General features: G+C 46.7%; 1 protein-coding gene across 4 annotated transcripts in view; it reads right to left on the bottom strand.

Annotated features, from left to right (window-relative positions):
• Positions 1 to 1,949: 1,949 nt before the first annotated feature.
• BACH2 (BTB domain and CNC homolog 2) overlaps positions 1,950 to 17,636 on the bottom strand; it is a 224,216-nt gene continuing 208,529 nt past the window's right edge. For all 4 annotated transcript variants that reach the window (XM_064169249.1, XM_064169250.1, XM_064169251.1 and 1 more), the window contains 2 exons: positions 8,657 to 8,863; positions 1,950 to 2,878 (listed from right to left, as the gene is read on the bottom strand). In XM_064169249.1, the coding sequence (XP_064025319.1) occupies positions 2,399 to 2,878; positions 8,657 to 8,863 (687 nt within the window). In that variant the 3' untranslated portion in view covers positions 1,950 to 2,398. The remainder of the gene's footprint in view (positions 2,879 to 8,656; positions 8,864 to 17,636) is intronic.

The raw sequence follows: 17,636 nt of genomic DNA, 5'->3' as shown, positions 1-17,636 counted from the left end.
TTCTTTGTACATGCAAGGAGGTGGGGAAGAAGAAGAAGAAGAAAAAGAAAGAAAAAGATCTTTTCAACAAACATGGCACATGCTTAGATGCGTTTCCTCTTGGGTAGCTTGGCTACACCGCTTGGGGTGAAGAGGATAAAAGCAAGACTTTTGTGGCGAGTGGGGCGACAGTCCACGAGCACAGCCTGAGGATGGAAGAAGTGGAGAGAGGGAGCTGATTCCTCCTCCAGGATCAAGATGCTGATCTACTTACTACCGAGTGCCTCAAAAAAAGCCCAACCCACCAGCGCGCACCTCTAGTGTAAACGTTAGCGCAGAAGACCGCATTATCGCTTTAGTGCTTCTGAGAAGCTGCTTCCCCACACTTCTTATTTAATTGGTTTGGTATTCTTTTGGTTTTTTTAAATAGGTGTGAAGAGTTGGTCTTTTTTTTTTTTCCTTTTTTTTTTGTCTTTTTCTCCTTTTTTTGTGGTTTTTTTTTGTTTTTCCCAGCAAGAACAAACAATATCAGCCAGTAAAGCACATGACAGTTGCCATCGATCAAGCCACGCAACCTGGCACACGTAAGGGCAAAGAACCACAAAAGAAAACAAAACGAAACAAAACAAACCTCAGTACACTTAGAGTAATAATTAATTAATAATAATAATAATAATAATATTAATTAATAAAAAAAAGCATTAGGAGGATTTTTTTTTTCTGTCTACACTGTACATACAGATGTTATGCTTGGAAAGCTGCTGTCTCACACAGGCATAACATGAGTCAAAGCTGCTTAAGATACAAATCCAACACAGTTACTACTAAGCCAATTCACCGAGTGGCCTCCTTTGAGACAGCGCTCTGTCAGCTGCGGTTTGTGCCGAGAGGATCCTGGGACACAAGAATTTGATGGGTGTTGGCAGATGCATGCTTTGCTCTTAGAGGAACAGCTCTAACTGGACTTCTGGAAGGAAACCAAAGTCTGCAACTAGGGGCCTGATCCTACAACCCTGCCTACCCAGGCAGGATCACTGACTTCACCAGACTTCTCCCCTCTGGGCTCTGCAACTCGGGTCTGGTGTGGAAAACAGGTAATGTCTAAGGGCAGCTGAGGTGAGGCTCTGGGGAGTAGCCAGAGCTGCAGTTGTTTCCATGAGTAAAGGATGCAGAGTGGGGCTGGAGGAAAAGCCCTCCCCACCCTCCAAAATGTATTGATGTGATCTCCATCTGCTTTACTTCGTGGAACGTCTGATGAACCGATCCAGTTGTCAAATACCTTTTTTTCCCCTCAAAAGAGTGAAAAATACTTTCCCCTATTAAGAATCCAGAAGCATGGTTAACAGCACTTAAAACTTGGGTTTGTGAAACAGAAAGAAGTCTGAATATAAAAATAATTCAAGCAGATTCTCTTTACAAATTGTAGAGTGAATTCAGTATTTGGCAAGACCGTTTGTTTCTTGTTTAACTACATAATGAGCTCCTGAGTGTTTGCCTATTAGCTAAAACTTCTGTATTTGCTTTAAGCCATAAAGCAAAGAAAACCATGTACTCAAGTTATACTGAAGTCACGACTTCATTTATGAAAAGAGGTTTGACCAGAAACTCAGTGCAAGTGGCAAAGTTGACCATTACTGTACAGTATCTGCAAGAAAACAAAAAGAACTCCACATTGCTCAAGTGGCACGGGAATGGCGGTGCCCCAAAAAAAAACTGTCTGTAAGAAACAGAAGAGAAAATAATCTCAAATAGGTTTCCAACATTAACGCTCTATAAATAAGTACAAATTGAGTGATATTGCTGGAACTGCCAACCCAGAGAAAGAAAAAGAATCATAGTGTAACAAGTTACCAAACTAGTTCTAGCATCAAAGACAAAAAAAAAGGAATGTTGGAACTTGTTTTTATACAATAGAAACGAAAAAGCTTCCAGTTTGTAGGATGAGAAAAAAATTGAGGCATGCAGGGAACTTTTGCATATGGATATATATATTTTATATATATATTATATATAATATGTACAGTTTAGCTATAAAACTTTGATGTGTAAAGAAGCTGTCTTCAATGAAAAATTGAACATTCAGAGGAAATTCCTGAGTTAAGGGTTTTGTGACATGGGCCACTGAGAAAAAAAGCTGCGGTTGGGTCCTCAGAGGTGTTCTGTCCATCCCTGTTAAGATTGAAATCAACATACAAAAACAGACAGTGTCGCCACTGCTTCGTTCCCTGCCTGAGCGAGGGATAGCACCATTGTGAAGAGAACTCCTGCTTGTAGAGAGGAGGGAATACTTAAAAACAGTATTGCTGCTAAGACCACTGTAGTGTGCACCAAATACGTTCTTCTAGACAACAAATGAACGCTGCCACTGGCTGACTGAAGAACACCTGACCAGGTGTGACAAGGTTAAGCTTACGAGTCACTAGGTGTAATCTTTCCTAGGCTGTTCATCTGTTGTACATTTATCAGTCATTTCCTGACAGAAGTCTACCGTGACCGTCTGGCTGCTCTGCTCTGGCGGAAGCTCCCTCTCGGGGTAAGTACCTGCGTCGGCTCCTTCCAGCCCCGCGCCGGCCGCACAGTTCTCCGAGATGTTGTTGGGCAGCCAGGGTGCCGCCAGCTGCACCGACCCTTGCTCGGCGCAGCACTGCATGCTCTCCCCGACGCACTGCGAGGTGGCCAGGCTCTGCTCCACGCTGGCTGGGGAGGGGCTGATGGTGGTGGCTGGCTGTAGATCCATGGGTCTGAGAACGGGGCAGTATCGGTGGAGAGCTTGGATCTGTTCCGGGCTCTGCATGTCTCTACACACTTCTTGGGAAAGACAGGAGAAGTTGTCTAACAATTCTCCCATGCTTGCTTTCAGCTGATTCCTTTCTGAGAGCAGTTTCTCTTTCTCACACACCTGAAAGAGAAAGGAGGCATCTTAGGCTGAGAAAGGATGTAAGAGGGAAGAGTTGATGTGTGTTAGATCAGAAGTTACAACAGGCTGATAGTCACTAGGTTACTGGAGATAAGACCCGAGGAAAACAGGGCTTGCCAGTATGCAATGAGCAGTAGGGAAAGATGGTGTGGAACAGATTCCAAAATAAAGGAGGAGCTCCATTCTCCTTGTTTGGCCTTCTGGGATGTCCTGGCCATCTGTGACAGAATTCTGAAGCCATCTATACCGAGAGCCTAGGGAGCTGGGTTGGAGCACCACTTTCACCACCGTGGCGGTGGGGACGCCTGCCTTAAGAAGATGAGTGTCTGCCAGCTCTGTCATCTGTGCAGCTCAGGAGTTTTGCTGGTCGGTTGCATAGGGAGAATATAACCTACTCTTTGATTGTAAAGGGTTAATCCTCCTGGGGGTGCTGTGAACCTGACCCCGGGTGTAGTGGTTAGCCCACTCCCACTTCCTGCCTAGGTCCCCTATAAAAACAGAGGAACTGCCTGTTGCTCTCTCTCTCTTTGCCCTCCCTGCCTGCCTGATAGCACCACCCTTATTCCTGCTGCTCCTGTTTTTCCATATGGCCATCCTACCACATGGTGGACAACGCCTTCTTGAATCTGCCTCCATCCCTTGCCATCGATCTGGTTGTATATGTATACTGTACCTTGTTTCCCTTCCCTATACCTTTTGTAACTCACCTTAAATACCTTTTATTTATTGTTAATGTTTTTCTTTTAACTTCCAAATTGAAGCAAGACTATTCTTTGTGTGTTTTACCCCTTGTTCTGCATCCATGTAACACTGGTGAGGACCCCAGCTGTATTTGCTGTGGGGTGCCGTGTGATGTGCTTCAGTGAGGGTCACAGAATGACAGAGTGGCAGGGACCTCTGGAGAGCATCTAGTCTGATCCCAATGCTAAAACAGCTTCACCTAGAGAGGGTTGAACAGGAACACATCCAGGTGGGTTTTGAATCTCTCCAGAGAAGGAGACTCCACAACCTCTCTGAGCAGCCTCTTCCAATCCTCCATCACCTTCAAAGTAAAGAATTTTTCCCTTCCATTTCAATGGAACTTCCTGCATCTCAACTTGTGCCCATTGTCTCTAGTCCTACCGCTGGGCGCCACAGGCAAGAGTCTGGCTCCATCCTCTTGACATCTGTCCTTTATTTGTAAGCCCTCTTGCTAGTTTGAAGCTAGCTAGAATGTATGGGTGAGAAGAATTAGATTACAGGCTGTGAAACAATGGTGATGTCTACTTCACTCATAGGCTTGGGCTTTGGGCTGAACTTCTCTCTCTCTAACCTAACTTGCTTCTGAGTCTAGTCTGGGTGATTTCCAAAGTGTGGGGGGGCAGGTAATACCCAAACCATCACAACCGATAAGATCCCCAAGTCTTCTTCAGCCAGCTGGAGACCTCCCATAGCCAGCAAGGGCCCTTGTGGAATGAGTGCTGCCCTCCTCGTGCTCAAGAGGGAGACTGGGGAATGTTAGGCACCAAGCTAGACCCAGCCTGGGGTTACACCTCTAAAGAAGGGTGTTGATTCAGTGTGGATTGATTAGGATGGGCCTGCTGCACCACTTGCTGTTCCAGGAAGGTGGGCATACAGCTCAAGGGAGTAGATTGAGATTTTGTAGAGCACCAGAGCTATTTCCAGAACTGTGCTGGCCCCCAAAACAGCACAGCCTTGTATCCCACCTAGTAACACTGCTAAACCCAAGCTGCCTCAGCATCTGACGTGTGAAAACTCCACAACTCAGATAACCCAACTACGGGTGATTGTTGACAGCTGATAGTATTGCCCTGGGTTAGAAGCCTGCACTGGAAGCATGCAGCTGTGAGAAGAAGAAAGAGAGCAGTGCACATGAAAAGAAGCAACTGCTAAAATATTGATAAATCTATCAAGAAAGCGTAAAAATAATAAAAAAATATCAACAGATGCTCAAGTACATCTTGAGATAATGAATTATGGAAGACAATATGCTGGGAGATTGCAGAGAAAAAAGGAAATGTGAGTGGGTAGATAGATGGTGAAGGAAAGCAAGCAAAAAAAAGCCCCAACTACCTATCAAACTCAGAGGATGCTACCATTTCACTCACCACTCGCTGTCTGCTGTGAAACCATCTGTGTCAAGATGCATGACTTAGAGAAAGAAAGTGGAGGGGGGAAAGACCCAGGAGTGAAAATCACTTTGTGAAGAACTTCTTAACATCCAATCTAAACCTGCCCTGGATTGGTTTAAGATTGTGTCCCCTTGTTCTGTCTCTGGTTGCCTGGGAGAAGAGACCAACCCCACCTGGCTACAGCCTCCCTTCAGGTAGTTGTAGACAGCAATAAGGTCTGCCTGAGCCTCCTCTGCTGCAGGCTGCACACCCCCAGCTCCCTCAGCCTCTCCTCACAGGGCTGTGCTTCAGCCCCCTCCCCAGCCTTGCTGCCCTTCTCTGGACACCTTCAAACACCTCAACATCTTTCTTAAACTGAGAGGCCCATAACTGGACACAGCACTCAAGGTGTGGCCTAACCAGCGCTGAGCACAGGGGCAGAAGGGCTTCCCTGGTCCTACTGGCCACACTGTTCCTGAAACAGGTCAGGATGCCGTTTGCTGCCTTGGTCACCTGAGCACACTGCTGGCTTATGTTCAGCTGCTGCCAACCAGCAAGCCCAGGTCCCTTCCTGCCTGCCCACTCTCCAGTGAATGCAAGGGGACACTACAAGTACCAAGCAGCAAATACCTTTGCTGCTACTCCAGCTCTTAGAGTGCTGCCCCTGGTGCTTTGCTCCAGAGAATGAGAGATGTGTACTCCTCCTCCACATCAGGTCAGTGCAGAGGGAAGGGAAGAGTATGTATAGCCAAGACTGGACCAGCTTCTCCTGACCGTCTGGATGGGGAGCTGCTCTTTCTCCCTGCACAACTTCTGACTCACCCCACACACCCCGTGGGTTATGCTCAGTGCTGAAAGCAGTCACTCACTGTTTTGTTTGTCTTCAATGTGTTGTTTGTTTTCCATCAGTGGAGCACTGCTCTGAACAATGTTTTGATTTTAGTTTCTCTTTTCCTCCCTCAGGCTTCAGCAGCAAAGCATCTGAAAGTTTCACAAGCCCTGATAATTTAAGCCTCCTAACCAGCTTGTGGGGTCAGCATCACCTCCCCGTTGCAGACGGGAAGCAGACAGGCACAGGCAGTGAATAAACCAGAGCCATGTGGCCTTCTGCCATTTGTGACGTGATGGTAACTCAGCTTCTTCCAGCAGATCCCTGCCTCTCTCACACTGGGTTTGCTCTTGCACAGGGTAAAAAGCACAATGAAGCCTACACTAAAGGCTGCTTTCAACATGCAACCTGTTATGACAAGAACAAGAAGTGTCCCTCTTCCCAGACCCACCAAGTTCAACCTAGAAGCATGTTTTAAGTATGCACATAGACACTTCATAGATTCACAGAATGTTAGGGGTTGGAAGAGACCTCCAAAGCTCATCCAGTCCAATCCCTCTGCCAGAGCAGCATCAGCTAGAGCAGATCACACAGGAACACATTCAGGCAGCTCTTGAGTGTCTCCATTCTGTGATGAGGAGGGGAGTTTTTTTCAGATCAGGTGCCCATAGCTAAGAAACCTCCATCTGACAGGCCTCTCTGGGTGATCTTGTTTAGCAATGGAGAGGAACAGGCACTTCTGGGCTATATGTCACCTCCCTGCTTCAAGATGAGACAAGTAAGACTTGGCAGGTATCTATTGCTCTTCACTGCCTCTAAAAGAAACAAGAACAGCTAGTTCCAGTGCAGGTGTCTGTATAATGGACATCTGTGTGTTTAGCCACTCAAACCACACTTGAGGTGTCCATACCATGAATGAAAGGAAGAGGAATTTCCCAAGCAAACATTTAGCCTCACTTCAGTCACCTCACTCACCCATTAAAATGCCCACTGTCCACTGACTCCTTGGCACACAGAAGATCTGTCCCCAGACATGCTCTGGCCGGTGAGCAGGGCATGTACTGTACTCCTTTCTGCAGCAGAGACACATCTCAAGGAGGGCTGGGGCAAACCAACAGCTGCTCCCTGAATCCAGTGCATGGGATGTGAAGGGCAGAGCACTGTGCATTAGATGGTCATAGCAGGGTGTTCAGCCTTTGGCACAGAAGGAACATTAGAGGGAAGAAGAAAGCAGGAGCAAGGAGAAACATCTCATTGATCTACACAAAGGGATATCCACCTGTTTGGATAGCCACATTCCTGGCTTTTCACTTCCTTGCCATTTCTGCCAGTTGCCCAGTGAATGAAAGAGCTGAAGGAAAGGCACAGCAAAATCAAACAGAACATGAGGACACAGCCTCAAGTTGCACCAGGGCAGGTTTAGGCTGGATGTTAGGAAGAAGTTCTTCATAGCAAGAGTGATTTGCATTGGGCTGCCCAGAGAGGTGGTGGAATCCCTGTCCCTGGAGGTGTTTAAAAGGAGACTGGATGAGGCACTTGATGCCATGGTTTAGGTAATTAAAAGGTGTTACGTGATAGGTTGGACTGGATGATCTTGAAGGCCTTTTCTAACCTGATTAATTCTATGATTCTGTGAAAATGTTGAGCTGCCTTCTAGCACACTGAGGGGAGAAAAAAATCTCTGTGCCAAGATGAAGCTTGCCTGGCCACGCCACCCTCTGGATCAGAAAGCCCCCTATGATTCTAAGAAGGTATCTTCATAGCCATGTTTTTTGATCACTCTGTGAATCCTTGACCAACAGAGTGTTATGGTAGTTAGGCATGGAAATGGGTCTTGGAAGAGGTAGAGTGTCTTGTGGACACACTGAAAATACTGGGGTAGGTTAAACTGCTGTCATGGAAGATCCATATCCTGGCTTGCCCAGGCACGATCCCATGGTCCCCTTCCCTCTGCTGGAAGCGTGAAGCAGAGAGCAGGGAGAAGACAAAAGGCCTGAAGACACTCACTTTGAGGGTCCGAGACTTGTTCCTCTCAAATAAGGGAAAGCAAGCTCCTGACTTCAGCTAACATGGTCAGGTTTGACAAGGTGCCACTCTGCTTGGTGCAGCTCTGTGGCCAAAGGGGCCATTACATTTGGGCAAACAATAAATAGGCTTTTCCCACATGCCTGCTGCTGCTTTTGTTTTTGCCTGTGCTGCCCTGCCACATTATGCTCTGCTTTGCCTTCAATGACTTGCAAGACACTGACAGAACTCAAGCGTTTGGGTACTGTCTGAGAGTAAATATTCAAAGCCTCTTTGTAAGAAATTCTGTAACTAGATTCTAAACTAAGAACCTTGTTCCAGTTTTAAGTTTAATGTCTGTACTTGCTAGTTGTTTCTTAAGTGTTCCAGGTTCCCTGTGTGTGTAAATATCCAAACCATGTGCTTCAAACATTGTAGGTAAGAGATGTAACGTTAATAAACGATTTCCATAGTTAGTAACAATCTTTGCCTGGATCTCAACATTAACATCTGTTATTAATTCTGCATAATCTGTAACAACTGCAAGAAGGGAGCCTGTGATACAGCTTCCCTATTCTTCCAACTCACTCAACAACCTGCTCTTGAGAGCTCAAAATAAAGTGAGATGCAGGCCTCACACCACTGAGGTTTTGTGTTTTCCATGTGCATTATACACACACTAATTACTGTTGTGCCAGCATTACATTTTCATACTTGTGGCTCTGCTCCCTTACATACAAAGTGACTGAACGCACTGAACTCTGGGTGGAGCTGCTGGGGGTGCCCTGCAGGCCGTGCCAAGAGCACCCAACTCACCAACTTGCGGATTTCACATTCTAGGTTCTGAATGCAGTCCAGTTTCCTCTTGCGGCAGCGCTGAGCTGCAATTCGGTTCTTGCTGCGCCGGCGGACGTCGTGGATGAACTCGAGCTGCTCTGAGGTTAGCTTGTGCATCTTTATCATCATCTGGAAATCATTCCTTGGAAGATCTGTGATTTGATCAACAGGAAAAGGAAGTTTCACCTAAAACAAACAAATACAAGAGCAGAGAGTCAGATTTTGGTTGCTGAATGCAGGTGAATGGAAGGACTCTGGAGGCTGTAGCCAGGTGGGGTTGGTCTCTTCTCCCAGGCAGACAGCAGCAGAACAAGGGGACAGAGTCTCAAGTTGTGTCAGGGGAAGTATAGGCTGAATGTTAGGAGGAAGTTCTTCCCAGAGAGAGTGACTGGCACTGGAACGGGCTGCCCAGGGAGGTGGTGGAGTTGCCGTCCCTGGAGATGTTCAAGCAAAGACTGGATGAGGCACTTAGTGCCATGGTCTAGTTAATTGGACAGGTCTGGGTGATCTTGGAGGTCTATTGACTGGACATTAGGAAAAACTTTCACAGCAAGAGTGGTCAGGCATTGGCATGGGCTGCCCAGGAAGGTGTTGGAGTCACCAACCCTAGATGTGTTTAAAAGTCATTTGGAAGTGGTGGTTGAGGGTATGGTTTAGGGTGAACCTTGTAGAGTAGGGATTTTGGTTGGACTTGGTGATCCTGAGGGGCTCTTCCAACCTGAGTGTTTCTGATCCTGTGATTCAGTAACTTGCAGTAAAATGTTTTTCCTTTGGGCCACAAATTGCCCTTCTGTTTTGACCACAGGCAGTAGCTCCAGGTTCTGACTTCAGGAATTTCAACCACCTCTCCAACTCCTACTGATTATATGCTGAAGCAAAGCAAAACGCAAAGCTCCTGAGGACAGCTTGGAGCAACAGACGCACAGTGCCTCAAAACCTCAAGAACCTGAGATATGCTCAAAGATTTCTACCATCTTTTTCCCCCCCAAACCTATCAGCTTGCTCAAATCAAAGGGACCACCTCTCCTTGAAAACTTTGCTTCATCTGTAGCTCAACACTGCTAATATGACCACCAAAAAATAATGTTCCTTGCTGGACTGCTGTGTTTGGTGGCCAAGCCACAAAGCTGAAGGAGAGGACATTTCATTAGCCCTTTTTTTTTTTGGTGTTTTTGGAGTCATACCTACACTGCCCAAAAGATGGCAGTAAATATTTACATTTTTGTCCCCATGTGCTACCATCCAACCTCTCCAACAAGGGGACGCTTCTGTATCCAGACTAACAATGTAGATAGGACTTCAGCTGCTCCAGCCAAGAAAAAGATATGGGTTGAGGAGGTTCTTTTGATATTTAAAACATGGTTATGGTCTTCAAACAGTGCAGTTTAATTATGTGGGGATAAAGGAATCACAGAATCAACCAGGTTGGAAAACACCTCTAAGATCATCGAGTCCAACCTATTGCCTAACACCACCTAATTAACTAAACCATGGCACCAAGTGCCTCATCCAGCCTCCTCTTAAACACCTCCAGGGACAGTGACTCCACCACCTCCCTGGGCAGCCCATTCCAATGCCAATCACTCTTTCTGGGAATAACTTCTTCCTAACATCCAGCCTGAAATACCAGCACAGATTAAAAAGAAGTTCTTTGCACCAGAGAGATGAGTTTGTCTACGCAGCGCAGTTTGCTGAGGACCCATACACAAAATACAGTAGTGGCCTCTGGCACTGGCAGTCACAGACTCTCCTTGGCACCCAGGCCAGCCACTAACCAGCCCCTCGCCTTCATTATGAGCTTGTTTTCTTGTGCTCTTCCAGAGAAGGGCCAGGAGGATGCTCAGAGGGCTGCAGCAGCTCTCCTATGAGATGAGCACAGACTGAAAGAGTTGGGGCTGCTCAGTCTGGAGAAGAGGAGGCTCCCCGGTTTCCTTCTTGTGGCCTTCCAGGATCTGAAGGGGGCCTACAAGAAAGCCAGGGAGGTACTTTTTAGGCTATCAGGTAGTGATAGGACTAGGGGGAATGGAGCAAAGCTGGAGGTGGGGAGAGTCAGCCTGGACATGAGGAGGAAGTTGTTGAGCATGAGAGTGGTGAGAGGCTGGAATGGGTTGCCCAGGGAGGTGGTTGAGGCCCCATCCCTGGAGGTGTTTAAGGCCAGGATGGCTGAGGCTGTGGCCAGCCTGCTCTAGGGTAGGGTGTTCCTGGGCATGGCAGGGGGGTTGGAAGTGGCTGATCCTTGTAGTCCTTTCCAACCCTGACTGACTCTATGATTCTATCATTGCCCTGCACGTTTCCAGGCTTATGCCACATGAAGTTCAGTGCCCAGAGCTACCAAACTCTTTTCAGGCAGCTGCATGCCCTGAGCGTTGCCCTTCTGCCCCATGTGTCCAGGCATTAATTGGCAGGTCAGCTTAAACCAGAGAGAAACACCAAACACTGCCTCAATCCCCCAAAATTCCTGCTTGTACACACAGAGGCTGACCTTAGGCACGGTGATGTGGACTTCCTTGTTTACAGACTGATAGCTACTGACATGAAACCTGTTCGATTTCTCCTCGCTGGCCTTTGGACGATCAACACAAACTCAGTCAACTCTCACCTGCTTTTCTCTCAAGCTTCAGGGTCTGAAAATGAAAACAGCCTCTGTTTCCCTCTCAAAGACACCACAGTGTAACTGCAAAGCCAGTCCTTTCATGTTGCCTGTTTGTCCAAAGTGGAAGGTGATGTTAAGTTGATTTGTCTCTCCTTCTCCCTTTCAGAACACATTCACTTGCAAGGGGGAACTGCGCTTGCAGACAGAATAGGAATGAAAGGGGGAGCAACTGAAATCCGCCAGGTAGAAGCCACTGAAGGGGAAGGAGAAAATAAGCAGATTCATAAAGAAAAGTAAAGGACTGAAAATAAAAGCATCTGCACAGCAGGCACAGAGGTTGCTATCAGCGAACCCAGCATAATCCCACTCCTCTCACAGGCAGCGCTGTGCAGGATTAAAGACGTGAAAGGGAGAATGGAAGTGAGTCAGACTCATTTCCTTCACCATTCACAGCGTTTTTATTGCCTACCTCCTTCTCCACAATTAGCTGTCGGCTGAAAATGAAATAAAATAAGCCCAGCAAGCCTCTGGCACAGACACAGAGAGTGACTGCACCGAGGTATGGCTGCGGGGAGAGGCCAATGGTGTTTCACATCTGCGCAGGGCAAGGCTCTCATCTGCTGTTTATCACAACAGAGCAGCAAGTCAATCTGCAAGAGCTGACAACTGTGCATGGGTGGGATTCATCTGACCCACTTAGTGCTATCTGAAATGATGGGTTGGGACTAGCTAGGATCCAGGTCCCTGCTGTTGTCAACAAGGACAGGCCTTCAGATGACAATTGATCCCACATGGCCACGGAAGGAGCAGAGAGGAGACTTCGAAAAGATGCTGCACCTGACAGCATCTAATGTAGGTGACAGAAATGTTAGCTGAGGTGTCTGGAAAAGGGCAGCCAGTCTCTCCTAAGATGTGAAAGCAAAGCCCAACAAGTATGCTTTCTTGTACACTTTGTTATAACTACGAATGTTATACTTTGCTTTGGACTTCTTCAAACTGATTTGGTAGTATCAGGTTAATGGTTGGACTCACTGATCTTAAAAGGTCTTTTTCAGCCCAAACAGTTCTGTGCTTTCCTCACCAAGCTGTCAATTGGCAGAGGTAAAGCCTTTAAGCTCCTCTTCTTTCCAGGTGTCCTGCACACCAAGATGGCAAAGGACTGCCCGATGAGAACAGGAAGCCCAAGCAGCAAAGACCCACCACTGGGTCTACAAAACAGGTCTGAAACAGCCTTAATCAGCAGACCCAGCTGCAAACAGCTTATATGTCTTATCTGCCACAACACAATGCATGGCCACATAGTTGCCCAAGGTCAACTCCAGCCTCACCTCCCGAGGGCCATGAGGTGCCTGTGTCAACAAATGCTGCCTGTGAGGGCACTTAGTGGAGACAGCCTTGGTGACCTTCTGATTTGCCACCTGGCTCAGAGAACTAGGGGAAATGTCTAGCCCCATGGCTTTAAGGAGCGCTGATCGGGAGATATAGGAGGAGTTCTCACCCTTTAGCCCAAGACCTGGACTTGTACTCAGATCACACACACTGCTGGTGCTTAAAATGCTGGGCTGACCTCTGCCTGTTCACTGCTTGCAGTGATCCCAGCTTCCAGCCCTTCAAAGGGCACAGCACTGCAATACTCGATGCCCATGACCAAGGATAGAAACCCCAACAGGAGCTGTGGGTGCATCTGAGAAGGGCAGAAAAGGCAGTGAAATAAGGAGGGGATCAAGTGTAGTAATTCTCTGAAAAAGCTGCTTTTGCAGAAAAAAGTCAAGAACTGGAGAGTCCTTCAAAAGCTCCAGCAAGGTCTCCAGCTCAGGGCATAACAGAAGTAACTGTAGGCAGAAATGAAATAACACAGCTGTAAAAGGACCTTCCTGAAATGTCAATCCTGTGACAGAAAACTCCCAGCACAGCTGCACCCCAGTAATTCTCTGCTACCAGCATGGATATCACTGCTACAGAGGAGAGGAAAGAAAACAAATCTGACACGAAGTTCATCTTGCAGGACTGATGTCTGATTAGACTCCATTTCATAGAGACACAGAACCACAGAATGGTCTGGGTTGGAAGGGACCTGCAAAGGTCATCCAGTCTAACCCCCTCTGCAGTCAGCAGGGACATCCTCAACTAGATCAGGTTGCCCACAGCCCTGTCCAGCCTCACTTTGGATATCTCCAGGATGAGGCCACAACCACCTCCCTGGGCACCCTCTCCCAGTGTTCCACCACCCTCATAGTAAAGAACCTGTTCCTAACCTCTAATCTCAATCTGCTCTGCTCTAGTTTGAAGCCATTGGTCTCAATCTGTCCCTGCAGCCCTTTGCAAACAGTCTCTCTGCAGCCTTCTTGTAGCCCCCTTCAGGTACTGGCAGGCTGCTATGAGGTCTCCCCAGAGCCTCCTCCTCTCCAGGCTGCCCACCCCCAGCTCCCTCAGCCTGTCTTTGTAGCAGAGCTGCTCCAATCCCCTGACCATTTTCATGGCCCTCCTCTGGACCTGCTCTGTCAGCTCCATGTCCTTCCTGTGCTGCAGCATCCAGAGCTGGACACAGTACTGCAGGTGAGGTCTTATGAGAGCAGATACTTCCAAACACAGTTCTCAGTGCTCTGCTGATGATCCTGTTCAGGAGAACATCCACCAGAGAAGAATGTGGAAAGTAGTTTTCTCATCTTCTAATCTGTCATCCTTGCAAGCTGAGGAAAGCTGGGGTGGAACTACATCCAAAAGCAGACTAACACCTTGGCATGTCTTTTTCTAGCCCTCCTTTCTAAGCAATACTCTTCACTCAGTAGAAACCTAAAGCAGTGAAGAAGACTCAGCTTAGGTGACTCAGCACAGCTCCAGCAGCTTTCTGGTAGAGTAACTTCAGTTCACTCTCTTTTCCTGGGGCTCTGACTTTGCTAAGCAGATGAATGGAAGGAAGGCGGCTCCCTGACGCTTAACATGGAAGGGTTTGGACTCTCACTGAAGGTTATTTGCCAACAATATCCTCAGTGGCCCAGCTGCAGTAGCTTTGCCTTTATGAAGCTCTCTGAAAAGTGAGTCACCAACCCAGGTGGGAAATTTCTTTTGAAATACAAATGAAAGACACATTAAATGCAGCTCTCTAGATAGTAGTAGTTCTCGGAAAACTCCACCTCTTGCCTTCTCCTACACTCGCTTATTCTTCTCCTAAGAAAACTCACTCATCAAATTAGACTGAGCTGAGATTTCTTTTCAACTGCTTTGATAGTATCATGCTTTTTACAAGTTTTGTAGCAGAAAAAAACCCCAAAACAACAGAAAAGGGAAAAATCAAGAAAAGTAAGGAGTGCTGAAGTTTCTGCTCCTAAGTGGGTTAACAGATTGACAGATTACTTCCTTCCCAACACTTCATTATTTCAGGGCTTATTGTTTTGTTGCTGCTATTTTAAGCAGGGTTGTCAGAACCTGCCTGCAAGCACCAAGTGTAAATCTTCTCTCTAGCATTACATCCCTTCTCTCTAGCACTACATCCCTTCTCTCTAGCATTACATCCCTTCTCTCTAGCACTACATCCCTTCTCTCTAGCACTACATCCCTTCTCTCTAGCACTACATCCCTTCTCTCTAGCATTACATCCCTTCTCTCTAGCATTACATCCCTTCTCTCTAGCACTACATCCCTTCTCTCTAGCACTACATCCCTTCTCTCTAGCATTACATCCCTTCTCTCTAGCATTACATCCCTTCTCTCTAGCACTACATCCCTTCTCTCTAGCACTACATCCCTTCTCTCTAGCATTACATCCCTTCTCTCTAGCACTACATCCCTTCTCTCTAGCACTACATCCCTTCTCTCTAGCATTACATCCCTTCTCTCTAGCATTACATCCCTTCTCTCTAGCACTACATCCCTTCTCTCTAGCACTACATCCCTTCTCTCTAGCATTACATCCCTTCTCTCTAGCACTACATCCCTTCTCTCTAGCATTACATCCCTTCTCTCTAGCACTACATCCCTTCTCTCTAGCACTACATCCCTTCTCTCTAGCATTATATCCCTTCTCTCTAGCATTACATCCCTTCTCTCTAGCACTACATCCCTTCTCTCTAGCATTACATCCCTTCTCTCTAGCATTACATCCCTTCTCTCTAGCACTACATCCCTTCTCTCTAGCATTACATCCCTTCTCTCTAGCATTATATCCCTTCTCTCTAGCACTACATCCCTTCTCTCTAGCATTATATCCCAAGAACTGACTTCTTAACAGCCTGTGGAGGCCTGGGAGAGGTGGGTGAAAACAGCAACACATGACAGTAAAGCTTTCTGTAAAGCCTCAGCAGCTTAGCAGCCTCCTTCCTGCAACTCTGTGACATGAAGACATTTGCACTTGCTGCTTCCATCACAAAACCTTAAGGGAAATGTCAGAAGGTTTGGGGTGGCTCCCTTATCAGGTAGGAAAACAAAGAGGCAAATACATCCTGTAGAGGATTTACCAGTGGTGTCACAGGGAGCATCACCTCCTCTGCCAGGCGTGACTGCTGCCTGCACAGCAGGCAGGGAGGGCTAGGACAGTTAGGCTGGCCACAGAGTGGGGCCACAGAATCACAGAACCTTAGAGGTTGGAAGGCACCTCCGGAGATCCAACCCCCTCTGCCAAGGCAGGATCACCCAGGGTAGCCTGCACAGGAATGCATCCAGGTGGGGTTTGAAAGTCTCCAGAGACAGAGACTCCACAACCTCTCTGGGCAGCCTGTGCTCTACAGAAGTTTCTCCTCATGTTGAGCTGAAACCTTCTCTGTTCCAGTTTGTAGCCTTTGCTTCTTTTCTTTTGCTGCTGACCACCAAAAAGATCGGCTCCTTCCACTCGACACCCATCCCTCAGATATTTGTCCACATTGATCAGATCCTCTCTGAGTCTTCTCTTCTCCAGACTAAACAGCCTGAGGGCTCTCAGTCCCTCTCTGTAGAGGGACTTCAAGCCCACCAGTTCCTTCACCCACATGCCACTGATGCTGAGCCCTAGCACCCCACTTTTGGCACCAAACAATTTGGCCTTGTGCTCCTGAATGGCATCTGTCTGCAGGAAAGCAGAGCAGCCAAAGAAGGCAGAAAGAAGAAACCTTTCACCTATTTTTCACACAATCAATACACCAGCAAATGATGTTTGGTGACATTAATTCTGGCACTGATAGCACTCCAGGACCCAAATTAAGACCAGTAAAGTCCAAATTCCAAGGAGACTGAACAGCCCCCTGAGATAACCAAGGGTCAGTCTATCAGGCTTATTCCCATCAGGCTGTCCCACCCAAATGAAGTCCCAGCCACAGCAGAAGAGCCTGCCTGGCTGCTCTCCAGAGGGGTCAGTGCCTGTGTGTTACCCTCAGCTATCTTATCAGGCAAACACTGTGTGACCTGATACGGCAGGGAGCAAGGGACCCATCTGGGAAGTCGGCAGGACAGCAAGGGTAAATGCACAGTTTTGGGAGTGGAGAAAGATTCCTGTGCAGCTTGCAGGGAGGTGAAGGAGAGAAAGGAGTCCATTTCAGACTGCTGTGCATCTCCCCTGCTGTTCTAGTGACAGGCAAACTGCTCAGAGTAGGTAGAGTGACTTACACAGGAACCTACTGCTGCTATTAGGTTTAACTTACCCTTCACTGAGGTTTCCACAGTGGTAGACCATGCAGGACTTCAGGATATACACCCTGCATTGCTGTATAAACACAGCCCTGTTTAAGGAGGCTGCAAGTGTCCTTTCCTGCATGGGTAACAACCTTCACAATTCCATTTTTCAGATAAAATCTGCACTGAAGCACTGGCAGGATTGGTTTACCCTTGCCTTGCTCAGGGCAGTGCTGTGTGACCTCATGGGGTGTTAATTTCCTTACTACATTTTTAACGACCTCCAGTCTTAATCAAAATGGCCTAGGGAAAAAAAGGAAAAGAAAGAGAAAAAGAAAAAGAAAGAGAGAAAGAAAAAAAAAAAGGAAAAGAAAGAGAAAAAGAAAAAGAAAAAGAAAAAGAAAAAGAAACAGGAAAAGAAAGAGAAAAAGGAAAAGGAAAAGAAAAAGAAAAAGAAAAAGAAAAAGAAAAAGAAAAAGAAAAAGAAAAAGAGAAAAAGAAAAAGAAAGAAAAAAAGCAGAAAAAAAGAGGAAAAAAGAAAAAAGAAAGGGGAAAAAGAAAGAAAAAAGAGAAAGATTTAAAAAGAAGAAAAAAGAAAGATAAAAAGAAAAAAAGAGAAAGACAGAAAGGAAAAAAGAAAAAAAAGAAAGGAAAAAAAGGGAAAGAGAAAAAAGAAAGAAAAAAGAAAGGGAAAAAGAAGGAAAAAAGAAAGGAAAAAGAAAGGGAAAAAGAAGACAAAAAAAGAAAGGAAAAAAAGAGATAAAAAAAGAAGAATAAAGAAAAAAA

Source organism: Pogoniulus pusillus, chromosome 31 (assembly GCF_015220805.1).
Source record: "Pogoniulus pusillus isolate bPogPus1 chromosome 31, bPogPus1.pri, whole genome shotgun sequence".
NCBI classification, from domain to species: Eukaryota; Metazoa; Chordata; class Aves; order Piciformes; family Lybiidae; genus Pogoniulus; species Pogoniulus pusillus.
This window is presented reverse-complemented; position numbering and strand designations above follow the sequence as displayed.